Here is a 19,293-nt window from a genome sequence, read left to right on the forward strand (position 1 = left end):
CAGATATCCTCACTCGAGCATGAATTGATAATTGAGTATTCATACAATTATCATTCGCCAGAAGTATTATTCAATTGTCTACTCAAAGAGTAGTTTTAGTCACGTTTCGGTTTGAATATGCATGTCAGCCTAGGCCTGCTTTTGAGATAGGCCAATACCACAAGGGGCATCGTAGGCAATGAATGTACTGCTGTATGGCCTTCAACATGTTTAGCGAAGCGCAGTACTTTACTACATACAAGGTCAGATAATTGACTGTGGGGTAAGCCTGAACGTTGATCTTTTTCCAAGGTCACTAAGTTCAAGGGCATCCCACGCGTTCTCACATTATACCCACATCAAACAAAGCGAGATCTGGCAGATATAAATGACCAGGTGAAGCAATGAGTTCACTGTGCGATCCATTGTGTCAACAACCATCGACGGGCATCGTAGTGTGAAACTTTTTATGTACTCTTGGGACGAAGGGAGTTACTCATGATGAGCCCAGATGGATTTCAGTCAGTTATACATGGCAGATGCTTTAGTGGATCTGTTTGGTAGTGAATTGTTTTTTTTCAGTTCGATGTTTCCATCTCCATCATTCATTTTCTTTCTTCATATATTTTATAGCGGTTGAGTTAACTTCACTATTGAGGGCCTACGGCGTTGGATAGCTATGTCACTTAGACCTTTTAAAACAAACTTTCAAGGTAATGCTCTGTGGCATTCTATGTTCTACATTAAAAAGAATCAGTCTTCAAACGTTTAGTTTAAACCTTTAATTTTGCAAGCAGAAATCAGGAACAAATTTTTGAACACAACATTTTTACATGCGAGCGACGGAATATGAACTCAGGCAAAGAACTGAGATACAATCATCTAGCGGAATACACATATATATCATCTAGAGTATCTTCCATCGCATCACCGCTGGACAATCGCAGCAATAATATACTCCATTGTCATGACGCTCTGCGATATGGCAGCTGCTGCAAATGTAAGAGGGAAAAAATTCAGATCATCATAAAAGCCTACAACGTGTCACAAATAGCAATTCCTATGTTGCCTTTATTTGATTTCTAGATTTTTACCTCCGTGTTTTTTTAAATCTTATTTCGGTAGTTATTTCTACATGCTAGGCATGTCGGTGTCAATGCCAGGAAGTTGGACCAAAGGTCTCAGCAAAGGTCATCTCATTTCCTGTCTTCCATTTCTTGCTATATGCATGTCGATTGCCTTACGTGTGGGATGTGGCGAACGCAAAGTCACTGTACCAACGAGAAATTCGCAAAACAAAAACACAAAAGCATGAAATATGTATACCGTATGGGGTATAATTATAAGATCTTTTATGTATTGTAAGACTTCAGGTCTTAGAAACAAATGGCGGATCCAACTCACCTTCACAGCTTCTGACACGGTGTGTTTCCATATGTTGTCATGTCGCAGAAGAAGCCAGGCGGGCAGTCGCACTTCTTGATGCGGCGGTTCCCAAACATCTGTTTGCAGGGTGTTTTAGCAGTTGGACACTGTGAAAGAGAGAGCCGTGGTTTTAGAAAACTAATATATTCCTGGTGTTAAGACCTTTGTCCGTTAGTTCTTCTGTGGCACTTTCCAAAGCAACCGGTTCTGCCTTTTCAATATGTATTGTACGTTATTTTGGAAGTAGCATTTTCTTCCTCTATGAATGAATTTTGCGGTGATGTAATGTCATGGATTTGTGTCGTGAGCTTTGCACAACAGCAGGTATGGTTTCTGTTGCCACCTCAATAGGGTATCTACCGAGATGCATGTAATGATAATGTTCTTGAAAAAAATAGTGGACATGTTTGCATTACATCATACACGTTTTATGAGTAACAGTGCATGTAGGTGAGATAATGGTGATGTGGTGCATGAGTGGTTAAGCAATATGAATGATGATGAAAAAGAATGACATTGAGAAGAAAAAAAAGGCAAGACTTGTTTCTGCACCGACCATTTGCCTGTGTCTGGGCAGTGCCTCTTGGTTGATTGCTGACAGTACGAAGTCATACAGATGGGAAGTTCCGCATCTCTGGCGCCCACATACCCGCCTATGTACGGCCCACAACGGGAGTCTGGATCTAGTCTGCAGTACATAGTATAGCCAGGGCTTTTAATATTGTCGAAATCCAGCGTTACGAATGGAATCCAAGTAGGCTTTTTGGGTGGGTACTAGTATCATGTATTGCAGGGTTAAAAGAGTATCTTCCTGACTGAGATAAACTTTGCATTTAAAAGTGAAGATGTGCTCCCATGGCAAACGGGGAACAAGGAATTTGGTCCAAATTTCAGCATTTACTTTTTTCTTTCTATGTATTTTGCATGGAGTAAAAACAAATTGATTTTACATTCGCCATGCAAAATTTACAGCAATGAATAACTTTTGGTGTTAGTCAATTCCAGTAAATGAATGAAGAATAGGTGCCATCCAAAGCAAAGCCATTTCAAGTTCTGATGTGTCTTGACTACAAATGGCAGAAATACTAAAACTTGTAAAGCATTGTACTGTGCTGGTCCAAATAAAACTAAACTGATGATGGGCATGGATCAATAAAAGGTGGGTTGCCATGTTAGAATAAAATGAGTCAGCCCATGTAGCAGTGAAATGAATGGAGCAATTCAAGCAAGTCAGCAGTTCTGAATCTATTGCTATATTGCAGTAGGTGGCAACAAATGGCGACCTGTAGCGGGCTCTAGCACGGTGATCTATCTTACAGACAATGAAATCAAAATTAGGTAGCTTACACCTCTGAGCGAGAAAGGAAGAATGAGACATGCATAATTCAACACTTCCAGTCTCGAAATAAATTTTTCTTCCAATTGTCCCAGCACTATCTCAAAAATAAATTTTAATTGTACCGAAGTGAAGATGAACTGTCCCAACCTGTTTTGGGAAGTATTGTATTTATTTTGCTTATGTTCACTCCAAGGCGCACTATAATTGCAGTGTAGACAGGAAATTCAGGGGAACGTTTCCGGATCCAAACGCCGGGACGTGTGCCAGTGATAAAAAAAGAAGGGCTGACATTCTGATGTTGATTATTTTTCTGTTGTCCCCAAAATGTCCCGGAGTGTCTTAACAGTTGTCGCAGCCTAAATTCTAGTGGTCAGTGGCCATTGGACCACCTTTAATTTCGAGCCTTGGCTTCGAATTAGAGCTAAGCTTGGTCCGTCGTTTTCTAACGTTATTTAGAAAAAAAAAACACTTAAGATATCAGGTAGTTATAATCATACTCCTATTAAGAAAAATAAAATAATACAATTATAAATACAAGCCTACCGAAAGTCTTGCAATCATTGTGAATCATTATACTAGTATTTCATGTTTTGACGCTAGTCTTCAGTCAAAAACACAATGTTATGGAGCTGTTTTTTTTACCTGTTTGTAACGCCGTGCACGTTCAGGTAGAGCAGCCTCTGCCCTCAACATTTCAAGTTCACGTTCTTCCAGCAGGTCCCTCAGTTCATCAAGTGCCTGAAAGGAAGTTTACATCACATTAGATAGATGGCGCTTCTGCCCTGTACATTGTACCAAAGGTTGCAACAGTTTTCAAATGGGCTCTTCGGGACCTTTGTTCCACACAGTTTATACCTTTTTGATGAGAGCTTTCAGGACTGACCTTGTAACAAAGGATATGCAGGCAATACAATTTTATTCTTCATCATGAACCTTCTTAAGATAAGCAGGGGAATTCCACGCCTCACTCAAAGCTGCATCTAGTAATGAAGCAGCGTGATTCACCACATTTCTAGCACCAACAGCCATAAAACTTTGTCCCGCTAGGGTGATGTAGAAGCATAGTTCGACACCTTGTTGGATACTTTCTTACGGTTAGAGTAAAGCTAGTAGCGAGGTTAACGGCTGTGACCGAAGCTTTACCTTTTTTGTGGCTGCACGTAAATAATTTGTAAGAAAATCTGAGCATTCCTGTCGTTCAGTCTTTTTCGGCTCATGAACATTAAGACTCTGTGGTGGCGCAATACGGACTAGTTACTTCCATTCCCAAAATCCTACTATCCTAAAGAATACAGGCATTAGGCCTGTAGAAGCCCCGGCATTATTAGTGTCTATTCTATGTCGTATTTTCGGCTCCTCAGTGTGGGTCCAGTTATGTTTTGCTGCTACTACCCACGACAGTAGTGCATGTCAATGGCTTATTGCTGTCTGAAGACCAGACTCATGATGCCATGTACGACTTTGAAAACAAGTGATTGTATTGTGCCACTCTACCGGTAAACTATGGTATAACAGGTCTTGATTGTAGTTTTTTTAGCCGTTCCTGGTGTGTGGCCCCCATGTTACATTGACATATTCAACACAAGTCTCCATTTCTTTACAAGGCAGTCATAGTAAGTATCATGTTGTAGACAGTTCGTCTGACCACTGATGGCAGTGATGATAACTATGCAAAGAGCAGAAGAGGCGAGTGGCATATTGCAATTGTATCACGCACTTCCCCCAAATAAACTACCGATTGTTTCCCCTTCTGCAAACCGCAATCTTCACCCCATCTGTTCCTAATATCATCCATCTACGTGACAATAATGGAAACTTTTCAAGCATTCGAGAGTCATATTTTCTTAATGTTTTCATATTTTCCACGAGGCACCTGATGCCCTTCTATTTCTATCTGCCATACGAAGGTAGAAAATTATACATCTACCTATTGTGACAACAATCTATAACCCATATATTTTTTAATATCCTCCGCTCCGTTGACAACTATTGAAACAGTTAAAGGGTTTGGTGCAATTTATTTTTTTACATTTTTATACGGCACGCGGCTGTTAATGAGTGTCGTCATGTCTCATATCTCAAAGAAAGCGTCAGCAGCTCTTCGTTTCATAACAAAAGGCTGTTGATCATCTCTACCCGTAAGGCGTTTTGCTGGAGGGTGTAATACAACCACAGATAAAAGTGACATCACACATAGCCGTATTGACGAATGTGGTTTACCAATTAGTGTTTTTCTGTCATTAATACTTGCATGTTACTATAATGCTGGATAAAAGGTATAGCGAGCATCCTGCCTTTACACAAAATGAAAGTAATAACCACAATCTTCTCTGAGGGAGGACAAGCACAGTATTAATTGCAGACATCATCAAAAAGTTATTCTACACTTCCTGCATATCAAAGACTTTGTCAGATCCTACTTGTAATGTTTCTTATGTCTTACATCATTTCCGACCGCATCTGCGCAAATATGACGAAAGAATTCTATCGTACATTCTTGCCTCGGGGGCTAGGTACGTGTCGTCTATCATATGACGTATAGCATATGACAAACAGATAACGAAACTATAGACAACAAAACACAAGTTAAACATACATAGTACACCAAGCTAGGAGATTAGAGGCAACTTTACATATGTACATATGGGAATAGATGATTTTCGTATACCACATCTCAGCATATCAAAAATCTGTATTTTTTTATCCGTTGCATTTCAATTATAGTAATTATTTCCAGGTTCGCTTTGGGCCATATGATGATGGTTTGCCTTCAAATATTCAAACGAAATTTACTTATCGCTACAGCGACTAGCATTCAATCATCAAGAATCCAGTTGCAATTGAAGGGTTTCAATCTAGATTCATATTCAGTCGTCAGCAGTCATTTTACCTCTATTGACTCATCAAATGACTTCTTTTAAAGCTGTACACGTATTTATGACTACTTACTCATAGTTACTACTTAGAAGGATGTCCAGTCATGTATTACTAAGAAGAAGAGTACTTTATGAAAGTGGTGACCGGATGAGGTTGACTTACTTTGGGAATCGAAAACAAGTTGTAAAAGTGAAGCAGGCACAACGGTGCAATCTCGAGAGCCTAAGTAGGTTTTAACATGGCCATACAAGTAAAATACTAAGTTGTGTCTGTATAGCCGGTATAACCACCCTTGGGCGTAACACACCAGCTTGGCAGGCACTCGGCGTGGCAGAAGCTGGATATATTACACTTAACAGCCTGTCACACCTAAACTTTGCAAATCCAGCTATTTATTTGGATCTAGTGATGATGCCCATATGGTACATCATGACAACGCTTTCCGCTCTATGATGGTTCTAGTAAAAAATATTTGTAATACCCCAACCTGGTACTTGAAGGTTTGGCTATTCGTAGCTATTTTCTGAGCTGGTATTACTGTGCCTAGTAGTTGGCATGGCCACCAGTTTATTAGTCATTTTGTACATCATGCATAGTATGGATATCTTTTTGTTGTATCTAAAAACGGTAGCTTTGATACTTAAAAAAAAAGAAACTCGATACAAAAATACACAGTGAAACTCCTAGAAGATCGTCAGTACAATAATAACCACAACGCCAATTGGTTGAAAGTTGTAGACGGATGGGAAATCAAACCAGATATGCCAGGAAGTATCACTTTATCTTATCCTTGAGTGATACAATGTGCCTTTTAGTTTATTCAAGTTGACAGCATGATTAATGACAGCAACGCTTTTGCAATAAAAGAAGTTTCCCAAGACGATTGTCTCTTCCTGGAAGACTTTGCACCACGCAACAAGAGACTGGGTGTTAGTGGTGGGAAAGACCACGTCATCGATCGTTTGAAGTACATGGCATAGGACCGTGGAGAAAATATAATCTAATATTGTAGAGGGGCGTTTTACACGTTATTGTTTGTGCTTTAGGAGTAGTGGGCCGGCCATTTACAATCTGAATCTTCACCATTTGCCTGCTATTCAGTGCTAACGTCCTGACGGACTGGCTGTCAAATCTCTCCTCTATTATTCGGCTATTTCCGTTTTGGTAGACCGTCTACAGCAGGGGTTTCACTGTTGCTCTGTGGGACTCTGACTTAACGGTGCCCCCTGTGCATGTGGCTGCTGAGTTGGATGTTGACTCAGCAGTCCTTTCCTGTTGACTCAGCAGTATCAAGACAGGCTGTCAAATCGCCTGCTTTCTTACTTACAATGACGTTTATTGCATATCCATACCCCATTGGGGCTAAGTTTGATACAAGTAGGTAATAAGTAAACTATGTTACGTTTTATCTATATCTATGCTTGACACGTTTGTTCTCTCTTCGAATTGCATTTCGAATTTGCAGACGAATTTACATAGTTTTTCTATTACGTTGATAACTGAAGATTGTATGTAACAACATATCATCCTTTGTTCACGGTGTACATATTTTCTGTTCTACCTGTATCTCATTATCAACGGTATTTGGTAAATCATTGTACAGTGGTCATGCACTCTACAACAAAGTGAAGTTCATTTTCTATGCTATTCTTATTACAAAATGTTCGGGTGAATCTACCTGTAGGGGTGGTCACTGATTCTTAGTCTAGTCTTGGCTCGTCGATGGCTCAAGTTTCTTTTCCCCTTTAGACGTATGCTTACCTTTTATGAAAACATCTTTTGTATAAACTCAAGATTTATTTGATGTTCTTATATATGACCTGTTGCGTTCTCTCAAGGCCGGTCTGTTGCCAGCTTCATAATTTTCATCATATGGACTGTCAAGCATCAAAGCAAAGCATCACATATGTTTCCTCACCGGATATATGTACCAAGCTTAGTTAATTTAAATTCATGAATAATTGAGAACTCCATATTACTGCCGGGCTTCTGTGCTGCTTTTGATTTAGGTTACCCTTGATCTTACGGTATTGTTTAGGGAATGAATTTTAGCACCTTCCAACATCATGAAAGCACTCAAGTTACGAATGCCAATAAATATTAAACTTCGGGGTGAAGTATTTTCTCAAGAAAAGGTCCAAAGGGGCTATCAATGTTGTGTTTGAGTTGTTGAATCTCTGGTTGAATAACAGTCTGGAGTTCAGATGGATTCACTCTCACGCCCCAAACTTTGATTGCTTCCAAGCTTTGATGGCTGACGCCCACATCAGTGCTCAAACAGGAAACGAATTAAGTTCAAAGACGCATCTGTGGGAAGCGTGAGTCATTGCGCTATTTATCTATAGGTTCAGCAATGACAACCAGAGCTGACCAACTAGCGAAGCTATTGTCAATGGCTAAGCTATGAAAAACTACATACAGTTGGTTATGCACACAATCCATACATTTTGCATTAACCTGATATAAATAAGTTTAAAATTAAAATCTTTGTTCCAACACAAGAGATTGTTCTCTCCTATAGCTAGAGCTTTCGACCAGTCACTCCGGTCTTCTTCAAAAGACTGACTGCTATAGATAAAATTACCAGCAGTACTTTGTACTGACTCACACGGAAAACGGATCTTCGATAGAGATCCAGGCTTAGGTTTCAAAGGATGACAATTAGGGAGCTGCACGTGTGACAGCATGTGGAAGGGAGTCCCACAACTGAATGGGTCGGTGAAAGAAGGCTTTCTCAGTTTCTGCGTTCTTACGCTTTTGGGGAGATGCACAGTCATTACACTAACAAGCATCGCCTGAGGGGTTCATCATCAGTGTATTCCCTACAACAATGGTGCTAAGTTTATCAAAGGTGTTGCGATCATTTGCAAGATACAATCTATCACCAACGTCGATGAAGAGTGGACATCCGGGTAATGAGATACGCCAAGAAACAGTTACTCAAGCAACTGGATATGATTTTGGAAAGGACATCCAGTATTTTCCTGAGTGACACTGGAGAGCTCTCGAATTCAGCAGATTCATAACACCAATGAAGTAAAGACATTTTCTATTCCAATAGAAAAAGAAATTGAGAATGTCATGACAAGGTTCATGCGAATGAGTCAAATAGCTCCTGCTGTTCTAGGACAGGAGCTTAAGTGTTGTAAGTTTCATCTTCCACCAAATAGAACTACTTTCATTTGCCTGTCGTTTGTCGCCGTTGCCACCATGCATCACTATTGATTTTTACCAAACTAAATGTTGATTGCCACTAAATCTGCGTCTGTTTTCGAACAACATTGTAGAATTGAGAAATAATCTCATTAAGTTTTAAGGAGCCTGAAACTATGGGTATTGATTAATCAATGAGTTGGCGTAATAAAGATTACGAACAATTGTGGACGTGCAATCACCCGCTGCCTCAGCAAATTGATTGTCGTCATTGTGTAAATAAAGGTTTTTACTTCATCAAATGCAGACAAAGGGTGTTGACAGATCTAATACGGAATAAGTGAAGTCTTTTCAGACTTAGAAGTTTAAGGTAAGTTAATGGAGCAGATTGCAATTGACGTTAGCCTGCTAGTGGCCAATTATTGCATGGAATCTCCAGTTGAATCACAGTATAGGGTTCTTATCTACTATCAAGCAAACTTGCATGGCTATGGTAGTTACTTTTTTGCCATAGTCAGAAGGGTATGAAGTCAGTTTGCTTTAGTGTGGGAGACTGGATTTAGCGGCATAACTCTTGAAGTCATAGGTCGATGTGCATGACTTTTGGCAGACAGTTGGAGAGACCAAGGCAAAGTGCAAAAAGGGCTTCGTGGGGGTCCCTGCGTTACTGAAGCTCTCACTCATCAGCGCTAGCAGAAACTGAACGCTGTCATAGTTTTGCGTTGTGGATTTAGGAAAGAATTTTCTTCACCATTGAACTTCTGTCGGTCCCAAATAATAGCTATCGCCTCCGGAAGATTGTTCCAAAGTTCTACTGTTGATGGTAGAAAAGTGTTTAACGTTGTGGGAGTCAGGGATCACCAGAGTATTCTTGAGCTGAGACTTTGACTAGGCCAGGCGCGTCACCCGCCCCAACTCTTTATGTTTAGGACTTAGACCTGGATCCTACCCTGCTTAGTGGAACATTGAGCAGCAGCTTTAGCTTTATTCTAACACTGTATGCAATAAAGATAATAGGCCAATTCTACATAAAGTTTGGCCACATCAAGCATATTCCCTGAGGCTTCAATTTTATTTATGGGGGGGTTCTAGGAACGGAACTTTTAAAATCATTAGTGGGAACATAAGTGGTTAATGTAGCGGAAAATGAGAATACATTTTCCCCGAAAGTGACCAAATTGTGGCATTATGGAAACACTGATCGATAAAGTACGCCACATCATGCACCTGCCTCCTGATCATAACTTCATTATTACTCCATTATCAACAACCTCTCAACAACAGTCTTTCCTGGAATGCAGTACAGGAAAAAGACACACATGGATGCAACTTTATTGACACACTCTCGACAATAGACCTTCCTGTAAATAGTACAAAAAGTACACATAAGGTTGCAATTGACATGCTCTCGACCTTCATGGAAAATGAAAAAAGACACATATGGTTGCATTTTTATTGACACACTCAAGACAATAGCCGTTCCTGGAAATCAGTACAAAAAGACACATATGGTTGCTACTTTATTAACACACGACGCTAGACGGTAGACTGGGTGAAACTTTATTGATTTATTGCTTGTTACCACCGAAACGTCATTGATAAAGTAAATGAGATTATTTGGGGGTGAAAAACAGGTTTTTTTTTCAGTAGCAGATGGTACCAATGTAAAGACATACACGAAATACACAACATTGGTGTAAACATGGGCCGAGATTCTGATTATAAATTCGCACCAGGTATAGATCTACGATTTCTGCTCTGATACTCTGTCACAAAAGGTCAGCATCACCATCCATCAATAACTATTCAACATTTAGGGCGGTACCAGAAGGTCTACATGCACTATATAGGTCTTTCATTTAAAGCTGCCTCCTTCATCTTATTGTTGAATATTCTGCTGCCTTTTATGGGATGTCCAGCTGGGACGGGGTGGACCTACTGCAGAGTGGAAAGTACGCTTGCTGTTTGAAGAGTGTTGTACTTTGCGGAACCTTGTTAAAACCATATGAACCCTACATGGTAATTCATCGCTACTTCCAAAGACTTCATTCGGTCACTGAGAACATACACGCAATGGATACATGTGTCATTAAGCCATGATGATCTACTTTAACGATCTCAATGATCCGTTTTCCATAATCAGCTGAATGTTTGATAATGATGAGATAATCACATGGGCCTGATTTCCCATATGTCTGATAATACACATTTCATCGCCATAATGAGATACAGATGGGCTCCTACTTGGATAAGATATAATTTTCATATACAAAGGAGCAAACTGGGTGTGAATACCATTGCTTTATATGGTGATATCAAAGATGCCTGTGGGATGTTTGCTATAAAACGACACAATTCATTACCTTCGATGGCTATCTTTTAGTTCGCTTTAATTGAATTCTCTACGCTACTCAAAGAAGTGATAGCTATGGGCTGACGAAGGAACGTGCGGGGGCACCGTTGTAAGGCAATGGCTTGATGATATCCTTTTAAGCACTTAAGCACTTACCAATAGATCTACTAGTCTCATAATCTACAGGTGGTCTGAAACCATCCATGTAAGCTTTGATGTCAAAACCACATAGATTTATAAAAATTGAATACGATGTAAAACGGAAGGGGGTATCTGTCCTGTGGTAAAACAGGTCACGCTACATCGGCTACAACACTCTTCATCTCATATTGCCCGGATCGCGGAAACTCAAGCGGTCTTTTATTTGTCGAAGTAAGATATTTGCAATTTGTGAACAATCTATTGGCTGTCGAGATCGCTATGAAGGCGATTGGACTGCAGGGCAATTTCAACCAGATATAGGGTGGACAGTATTGCCACACATTACAGTGATATACCTGTGCTTGTATTGTGGTATATGTGGTATATCTACGGTTTCCAAGAAAGGGATGAAATAAGGTATGAATAAAACATGTACGGACCGCGTGATTCATGAATTGTATTGCCATTAAAATCTAAATGTACGGAAAGTTGTAATAGTGATCAGAAATATTATTCTACTTTGAATGTTAATGAATTGGTGACAAATGAATCTTTTCGTCAAAAGCTGTCGATGGTCTCTATGAACTGAGGATAGAAGAGAACCCCTAATACCCTCTATTTGCACTGGTGAAGAAACATACCAGACCAGCTGCTTCATACTAGCTGTAACCAGGTACACACATGGCATTTTCCGAAGGATTGTAATGTTGTAGGTTCCCATGAATAACACAACGAGATGGTACGCAATGTTGCTAAGTTGATGCTCATGTTTTGCACTTTCTCTTTATGTTTTAAATTCCATATTTTACGACAAGGAGTCTACTTGACTTTGCCTGTTGCCTTTTTGTATACTTAATAACTGTGAATGTGTGTAATAGGATCAAGGGTAAAGTTCCAAAGGTTATGTGACCAAGCCTCCACTCATAGGAGACATGACTGCTAAATAATAGATATAATCAATATCAAGAGAACTGTGCGGTATACCTTCACGACCCCAATGGCGTTCAATAAAAGGCGTTAATTTAATTACTGGATAAAGACGGCAACCTATTCCAGCCAATCACTCAAAACATCAAGCCTTTTGTTTGAGAAACCTTAAATAGATTGCCGCGGCTTGAGACATTCATTATAGTGTGACTGTGCGCGGACCTCTTTTTACGACATGCTATGGGAAGCATGAAAGAATCCAAATAAGGCGGTGTGGATGTTTTAATGACACTCTTGGGCTAGCTGTAACATAGCCTGTGTTGAACCTGTTGAAGTTGCTGTTGGAGTTTTAAATGAGTTCGAAACAAATAGTTGTACTAAAATGGCAAGATCACGACCACCGTGGCCGTACTTGATGTGCCATGTATTTTCGGGACACATATACCGGAGTGAGAATCATTATTAGAAAGCGCCCGGGTAATCTTTATGGTAAAAGATATTCAACTTATTTCTTTCATATAAGAACTTACCCTTCGGTTATTTCTTTTAGTCATCTGGTAGATGACTGGGTTTGTAGAGTTTTGATGGCTTTTGAGGTCGCGTCACGCGTCAGTATACCGTCACCACTGTAAATCGAGCTTACTTTTGATTCAAGTTATGACAAACAGTATTTGTCTATAGAGTAACGACTGACTCTCGCATCAACAAGCACATAGGAAAGCGGAAACAATCGGCAGTAGCCTCTACGTCGGTAATTTGTGAATGGGGTCGCTATAGCCATAAATCAAGGGTCTAGCATGTACCAAAGCAACGCGACGCGACTCTGAATACAAAACAGTAGTACTGCTGTGGCATAAGGTGGCTACGTTTTTGGAAAACTCCGTACTTGTTGTTTAAAAAAAAAGATGCCTCAAACTTACCATGTCGTTGATGTCGTCTGGGTAGTATGGGTCGCTCTGTCGAGGTAGACACTCCGTCACGACGACTAACAGAGCTGCACTCAGAAGCAGAAGCAAGAGCTCCCGAAGGCGAACTGTCTTCATCTCGGTACCCTGAAAATCTACCAACGGGCTCGGCTACGATGAACCTATCGCTTGTTGATGGCTTTGTAGACCTTGTCGGCAAAGTGATTTTGGAAGGGTTCACCAGGTCGTTTTTTAAAGGCCAGGGTTTCTTGAGTGGTGGGCGGGGTCTTCTTAGTAGCCAACAACCATTGGACGGCAGGTTGTGTCACGGGGGCCGGACGTGGGTGCCCCCACTGTACGTCACCTCCGTTGGTAACGGTTCCGCACCCTGTTGCGCTTGCTCCCTTTAATTGGGGACGGTTCACATAAGTCAAGCCATACTGCCTTAATTTTATGGATGACATCCTCTAAAGACTCCCAAACTAGTGCGCGTGAGCGAATAAAAATCCCAGCCAATAAATGCTGCTAAACCACAGAAATACAAAGCTGGTATTGTGAATTTGCGGCAGTAGATATCTAGCGACTTTTACGACAGGCGGGCAAGTGCTGGCCTTTTATGTTCTGAGTTCCGTGGAGCTTCTGTGCCATCCTCCGTAGTTACCACCGGCTCCCTATTGTCTCAGGCTACCATGGACTGCGTAGGATGGCACCCAGGCTAGAGCCTCCTCGGAGCTGATTTTTAGACGTCATCCATAAAATTAAATCAGCGTGGCCTCATATTGAGAACACACGCGTAACATGCAACCTTCTTGAACATTCTCTTTCTAGATAGATTTTGGAACGGCCTGTTGCAATGGATGGTCTACATTCGTGGCGTGATTGACCAGATAGGAATTTGAAGTGAATTTCCATTACGTACATTGTATTTATCACTTCAACAATATAGCTGTGAAAAGAACCACTTTCGTCATAGCAGTTAGATTTATAATATAATCGGAATTCGCAATTACATGTACGATATCAAAAGTGATTCTTCTGCTAAAATACGATGAGCTTATACTCTAGCTTAGGCTTAAGCAGAATGGTCTGGAGTAGCTGCCATTTGGCGCTAGCTATTAAATATAGTCTCAATGCCAACGTCGAAGACCTGCCATGGATTCAAACATTTCAAGTTGTTAGTCTCATCAACATCTAATTTCACAGTAAATACGGTAACCAACAGAGCAATTAACCAATGAAATTTCTTAGAAGAGCGTCAACGTGGGTTAAAATGTGACATTGCCTTCCATGTCGTTCACTCAAACGCTCGTTCTGTTTCCCAACCAAAAAGAGCATATCTTTTTTTCTGATTCATTGGTGCAAGAAGACCACACTGGTGAGTGCCCTAGATAGACGGTGAACCGAAACCACATTACGTGCTACTTAGCTTTTAAATTGGCAATTGTCTGACACACAAACCAGACCAGTTTGATTGAATTGAGTTCTTTATGTCTTGTCGAGACATTCAGTCGCCACGAATGACCAAAACGAACGGGATGTGGAAACCTTTGTTGCTGTTTCATTCTTTATTGATTGAGCGATCTTAAAGAGTTTTAGACTGGGCAAAAGCTACTTCCAAACTACCCCGTGTTGTAATTATATTCAGTTTAAACTAAATGATAACCCAATTTTAGGTTCTTTGTTGCAAACAACTCCGATATGTTAGCTGCAGTATGTAAGATCTAACTTTACTTGCTATTGTCTTGCAACCACTGCACGTTGCCATTCTCACCGCGTGCAAAGGTTTTTTTTTAGCTTGGAACATTCTGACTAGCCCTCCTTATGTATATTTTTAAAACCTGCCTAATAATGAATAAGTGGTCTATTGAATGGCGTCAAGCCTATTTGATACTGTCTTGACGGTTGGTTACGACTTTGCCACCGAACGATCTGCTTTGAGATTACCCACTCATTCCGTTCATGGATCTGGTAAGGTTGCTCATAGGCAGGTTCCTTCTGATTTCCACGAAGAGCTATGGGACGTTCTATGAGTCAATAACTGTCGACCCATAAAGAAACTGATGACCCATTGATGGATATTAGAGTAGCCAAAATTGCATCCCTTGACACTTTTCAATCATGCCCTGATGATGTTCACGCTTAATGAGAGGTATTAATTTTTTTAAATACTGGTTTATTTGTTTCATGTAAAACTTCTAACAATGGTTCCCACATGGCAGTCACAGACTGAATTGCGTGGGGGTTCCATTAACAACAGTTGATATTCAAACTAAAAACATTAACTATATAGCGTACAAGTATTACTGTCATTCCGTTAAACGACTATTTCACTTAGGTAAAGTAGAGCAGTAGAGCAGTAGTTTGTAGTTACTGCCGTGCATAGCTCCAATGTAGACCTGCTTGTTTGTTCCAACGAGACTGTGTTGTTACTAGTATGCAGTATGATAGATATCGATCATGAACATTGAATGTATTGAATATAATGATGTACACCTCACGAACTTAATCATACTTACTAACAATCATAATACATATAGTGACAGTCAGAGAATATCTAATATGTTTCGGCAATAATTTCTTTTGATCATGGACATTGAAACGTATTGAATGTAATGACGTCGACGTACAGGGATGTTATTAATACTCATAATGCCTGAAGTGTCTGTCGTAGAATATCTGAAACGCTTTGATAACTGCTTCTTTGATCTATGATATACACCTCCTTTTTATTTTTTTTACCTTCACGTACATTTCGACGGGTAATGATTATAATGTGAATAGATTTGTATATGCATATATGGCCTATAGTGTCCCCTAACATGTCTTCACGATTGAAGAGTCCTGGTACCAACTTGAAAACATGTCTGCGTCACTAAAACATAATTAGTACTTGGTTATGACGCCCGTGTGACAAGTAAAATCACAAAATACTCCTTCTTACGGATCTATACGAGGTCTTCAATTTCTTGGTTATCAAAGAGTAGGACGTTCCGGTCAGGATATAGGAAATGGCCATGTAGATAATCAGAATGACGTGAGTACGAACCACCGGCCTTCCGACTGCCCTTTGAACATGGCCTTCAAATTGATGCTTGATTTGCACTGATTTGCACTGATTCCAAACGTATGGGCATAAATACCTGACTTCCCTTAAAATCATCAAATTTACTGAAATGATATACCCTCCTCCTTTGTAATGACTACTGTAAAAATATACCGCGCACCTTCCGATTTCAATGCTTCTGGTCAATTTTCAAGCTTGTTTGGTAGACACTTCATTCCAAAGGTCACATTTCTTCCATTATAAAGCTCATATTATAAAATTTTTAATTTCATTTTTAGTTTATTTTTTTTAATTGAAGAGGTATTATAAAATGTTTAATTTCGTTTTTAGTTTAATTTTTTTTGTAATCGAAGAGGTTCATCAGTCACGTAAGATTAACAGTTAGAATATTCATCAACCATTGTCAGCGTCGCCATTGGTTAATAGGGTGAAGACCGAGGCATCAGACTTGTGTGCTCTGAGAGCCCAAGCGGCCTGAAAATATCAATTGACTGTCCTAATCCCGATATACCGTAGTAAGAAGGACTTCTTTAACAAAGTCCATTTAAGATAGTCTAATATTTTTTAATTGACAGCTTTGTAGTGGCTTGAATTTTCGCGCCAAATGGTATCAGGTTACAGCTATATTTGGCCACTCAGGTGGGCAACAATCGACAGCTCGTAGTTAGTTTCTGATTGGTTGACGAATTTTTCGCTCTAAATGGTCACGGCCCTGTTACATATTATTGTTGTTTCTGACTGTAAACCGCACATGGCAACAGTCGTCTGGCGAAAGTGCAATGAAAACAGCAAACTGGTACTTTTTGATCAGCTTTGTCTCTCATAATTTCTATGATAGGTGCTTCTGTATGTATTCCGTACATTATTCAACTTACTTCACCCCATCTGAAAACATGAGAGACCGGCATACTCAAAAATGGCGCGAAATGCAGACTGATGGCGCCAAATATTTCGCGCCAAATAGTATCAGGTTTCATCCAGCATGGCATGTCAGTGGTCGGGGCTGACAGGAAGCCTTTGATTGGATGACTGTTCTGTGTTCAACACAACATCGACTAGTGACAAGAAATGCTGAGTCTGTGTACAACAACAACATACTACCAAGTACGAACTGATACGGAATAGTTGACAACTGTTACTTAGTGTCTGATTATCACTAATCTTTTTCTCAAGGTTTTTCACAGACAGTAAAAGAGTGCTTTTAGAATGCATCAAGGAGGTTAAATACAAGTCTTGTATTTAACCTCCTTGAATGCATTCAAAAGGTTACGTACTAATTTTGTTTATTGTATGGGGAAAGAAAACAAAGGGCTAAATTGTCGGTGTATTTCTAACTGTAGTTATGATTTACTGATTACGTAGTCCTTAATTAACAATATCAACCCGGTAGTTGGGCAACTACGTCAGCCAAATGAATGAATGGATAAATGATTAAAGAATTAACATTTTCTTAGATTCTGACAGACCTCAGGGGTGTTTTGAAGTCCAGAAAACTATGTCAGGCATGATTATGACGCCACCACCAGGCATCACAAAGGTGCCGGTACTGGTGATTCGTTCCCTCATCATCAAGCTTCAAGGCAATGACCGCAAAGTGACTTCGCAAGATCTTGTACATTACTGTTATTGATGTTGATGTTGTACACTACAGTCTGTTGATGACGAAATTGTATGAGTCCCTATGTCTGGCATCTGGTTGGTGAGCCTTGCAATTTTATATTACAAAATAACCAAAAGCCCATGACATACCGTGCACAACATCAATGGTTGGACTGGCTCGTCAATCACAATACCACGGACACCGTTCCAACCACTTACCCTTGGCGGTCGATTCGCTACATTTAGCAGGAGACAGCCCATATATTGGATGGGCACAGATTCGTGTTATGCTTCGTTGGGAGATCACTTACCTATTGCTGAGAGGAAAATATGCCAATGGAAATCACGATGATTAATTGCTAGCAATACTGCCGATAACACTAAGTCTTACTCACTTTTTGCACTGTACTTTAGTTTGTTAATTTTTTGCACTGTATTTCAATTTGTTAATTATGTTTGTTCATTTTATGTACGAAGGTTGTTCTTCCTATAGATGTCTATTCTATAGTATTTCCATCTCATTGACAATTACTATTTGCACTTGTTTTAATTTTTGCGTGGGTGCCAATAAAGGACAACAAAATGATTTTCTAGATCACCCAATAATTCATTACGATGAATTATAGAGGACATATTTTGAGGGTAGTCGAGATTTTTATCAAATAAACAATGCTGTACAATGCAACTACCGCTAGGTCATTGCTCAAGTTCAGACCACAATGCATTTTTTATTTAAAAAATAGTTACTGTAGTTGAAGTATATAACGCACGTTTCTGGGGTTTCTATATTTTATGTTTCTAAAATTTGGAAGTTTGAAAACCAGTATGTGTCGATCGATAGAGTGACAGGAAACTTGGTAATTCACGATGAGGATGGATGGCAAAGCTGATTCCGGACAAGTGAAAATAGTACTGTGAAATGATGATAAATAGTGAAGAAAAGAAGATAATAGAACGAGATAGCTGATAGTAAAGGTGTTTTGATTCTGTCTGAGAAATTTTATAGGTTTAGACATACTTTATTTCATAATTTAGTTTATCAACTCTTCACTTTCAAATCAGTATCCTACTCTAATTAAAGGACATCATACAGAAGCTTTTCTTTTATAACACTTGGAATAAGAGGTTTATGAATTTATCTCACATTGATGAGAACGAAGATAAAATCTGGCTATGAATTTTTTACCCCTGCCCGTAACAGAAATGGAATACTGATTCAAAAGTGAACCGTTGATATTCTACAACTGGCACATATTTTCGAGGCCAAACAGGAAATGGAGGCCTTTCAAAGAAGATGTACATTCGGGCTAAGGAAATGAAGGTTCAAATAAGTCTCTAAACGGGTACCCTTTCTTGTAGCCCGCCTTTCTATACATCCTGTGACAACACATAACAACGCCAGATGACCCCAAGTTACCCTTTCAAAGCCCGCTTTTTGAGGCTAGAAACGTCTGGTAGGATAATTGCAGACTTTTATTGCATGGTAGGTTGAGTTGGAGCCCGGCCGCGGACATTCTGGTGCGTCAGTCCA

At 39.8% G+C, this 19,293-nt stretch overlaps 1 protein-coding gene across 3 annotated transcripts; it reads right to left on the reverse strand.

The window, feature by feature from the left end:
- Positions 1-748: 748 nt before the first annotated feature.
- LOC109468642 lies at positions 749-13,353 on the reverse strand. Of its 3 annotated transcripts, none has more exons than XM_019766961.1 (5): positions 13,115-13,343; positions 3,386-3,481; positions 1,961-2,092; positions 1,384-1,511; positions 749-968 (listed from the first exon to the last, which is right to left on the reverse strand). In XM_019766961.1, exons 1-4 carry the CDS (start codon positions 13,235-13,237, stop codon positions 1,386-1,388), a joined length of 477 nt encoding a protein of 158 aa, XP_019622520.1. In that variant the 5' UTR covers positions 13,238-13,343; the 3' UTR covers positions 749-968; positions 1,384-1,385. The 3 variants fall into 3 exon arrangements, with proteins under 3 accessions (XP_019622520.1, XP_019622519.1, XP_019622521.1); XM_019766960.1 differs by having other exon boundaries at positions 749-971; XM_019766962.1 differs by lacking the exon at positions 1,961-2,092 and having other exon boundaries at positions 749-971; positions 13,115-13,353.
- Between the last annotated feature and the right edge of the window lie 5,940 nt (positions 13,354-19,293).

This window comes from Branchiostoma belcheri, unplaced genomic scaffold (genome assembly GCF_001625305.1).
Source record: "Branchiostoma belcheri isolate BF01 breed outbred unplaced genomic scaffold, Haploidv18h27 scaffold2, whole genome shotgun sequence".
Taxonomy (NCBI): Eukaryota; Metazoa; Chordata; class Leptocardii; order Amphioxiformes; family Branchiostomatidae; genus Branchiostoma; species Branchiostoma belcheri.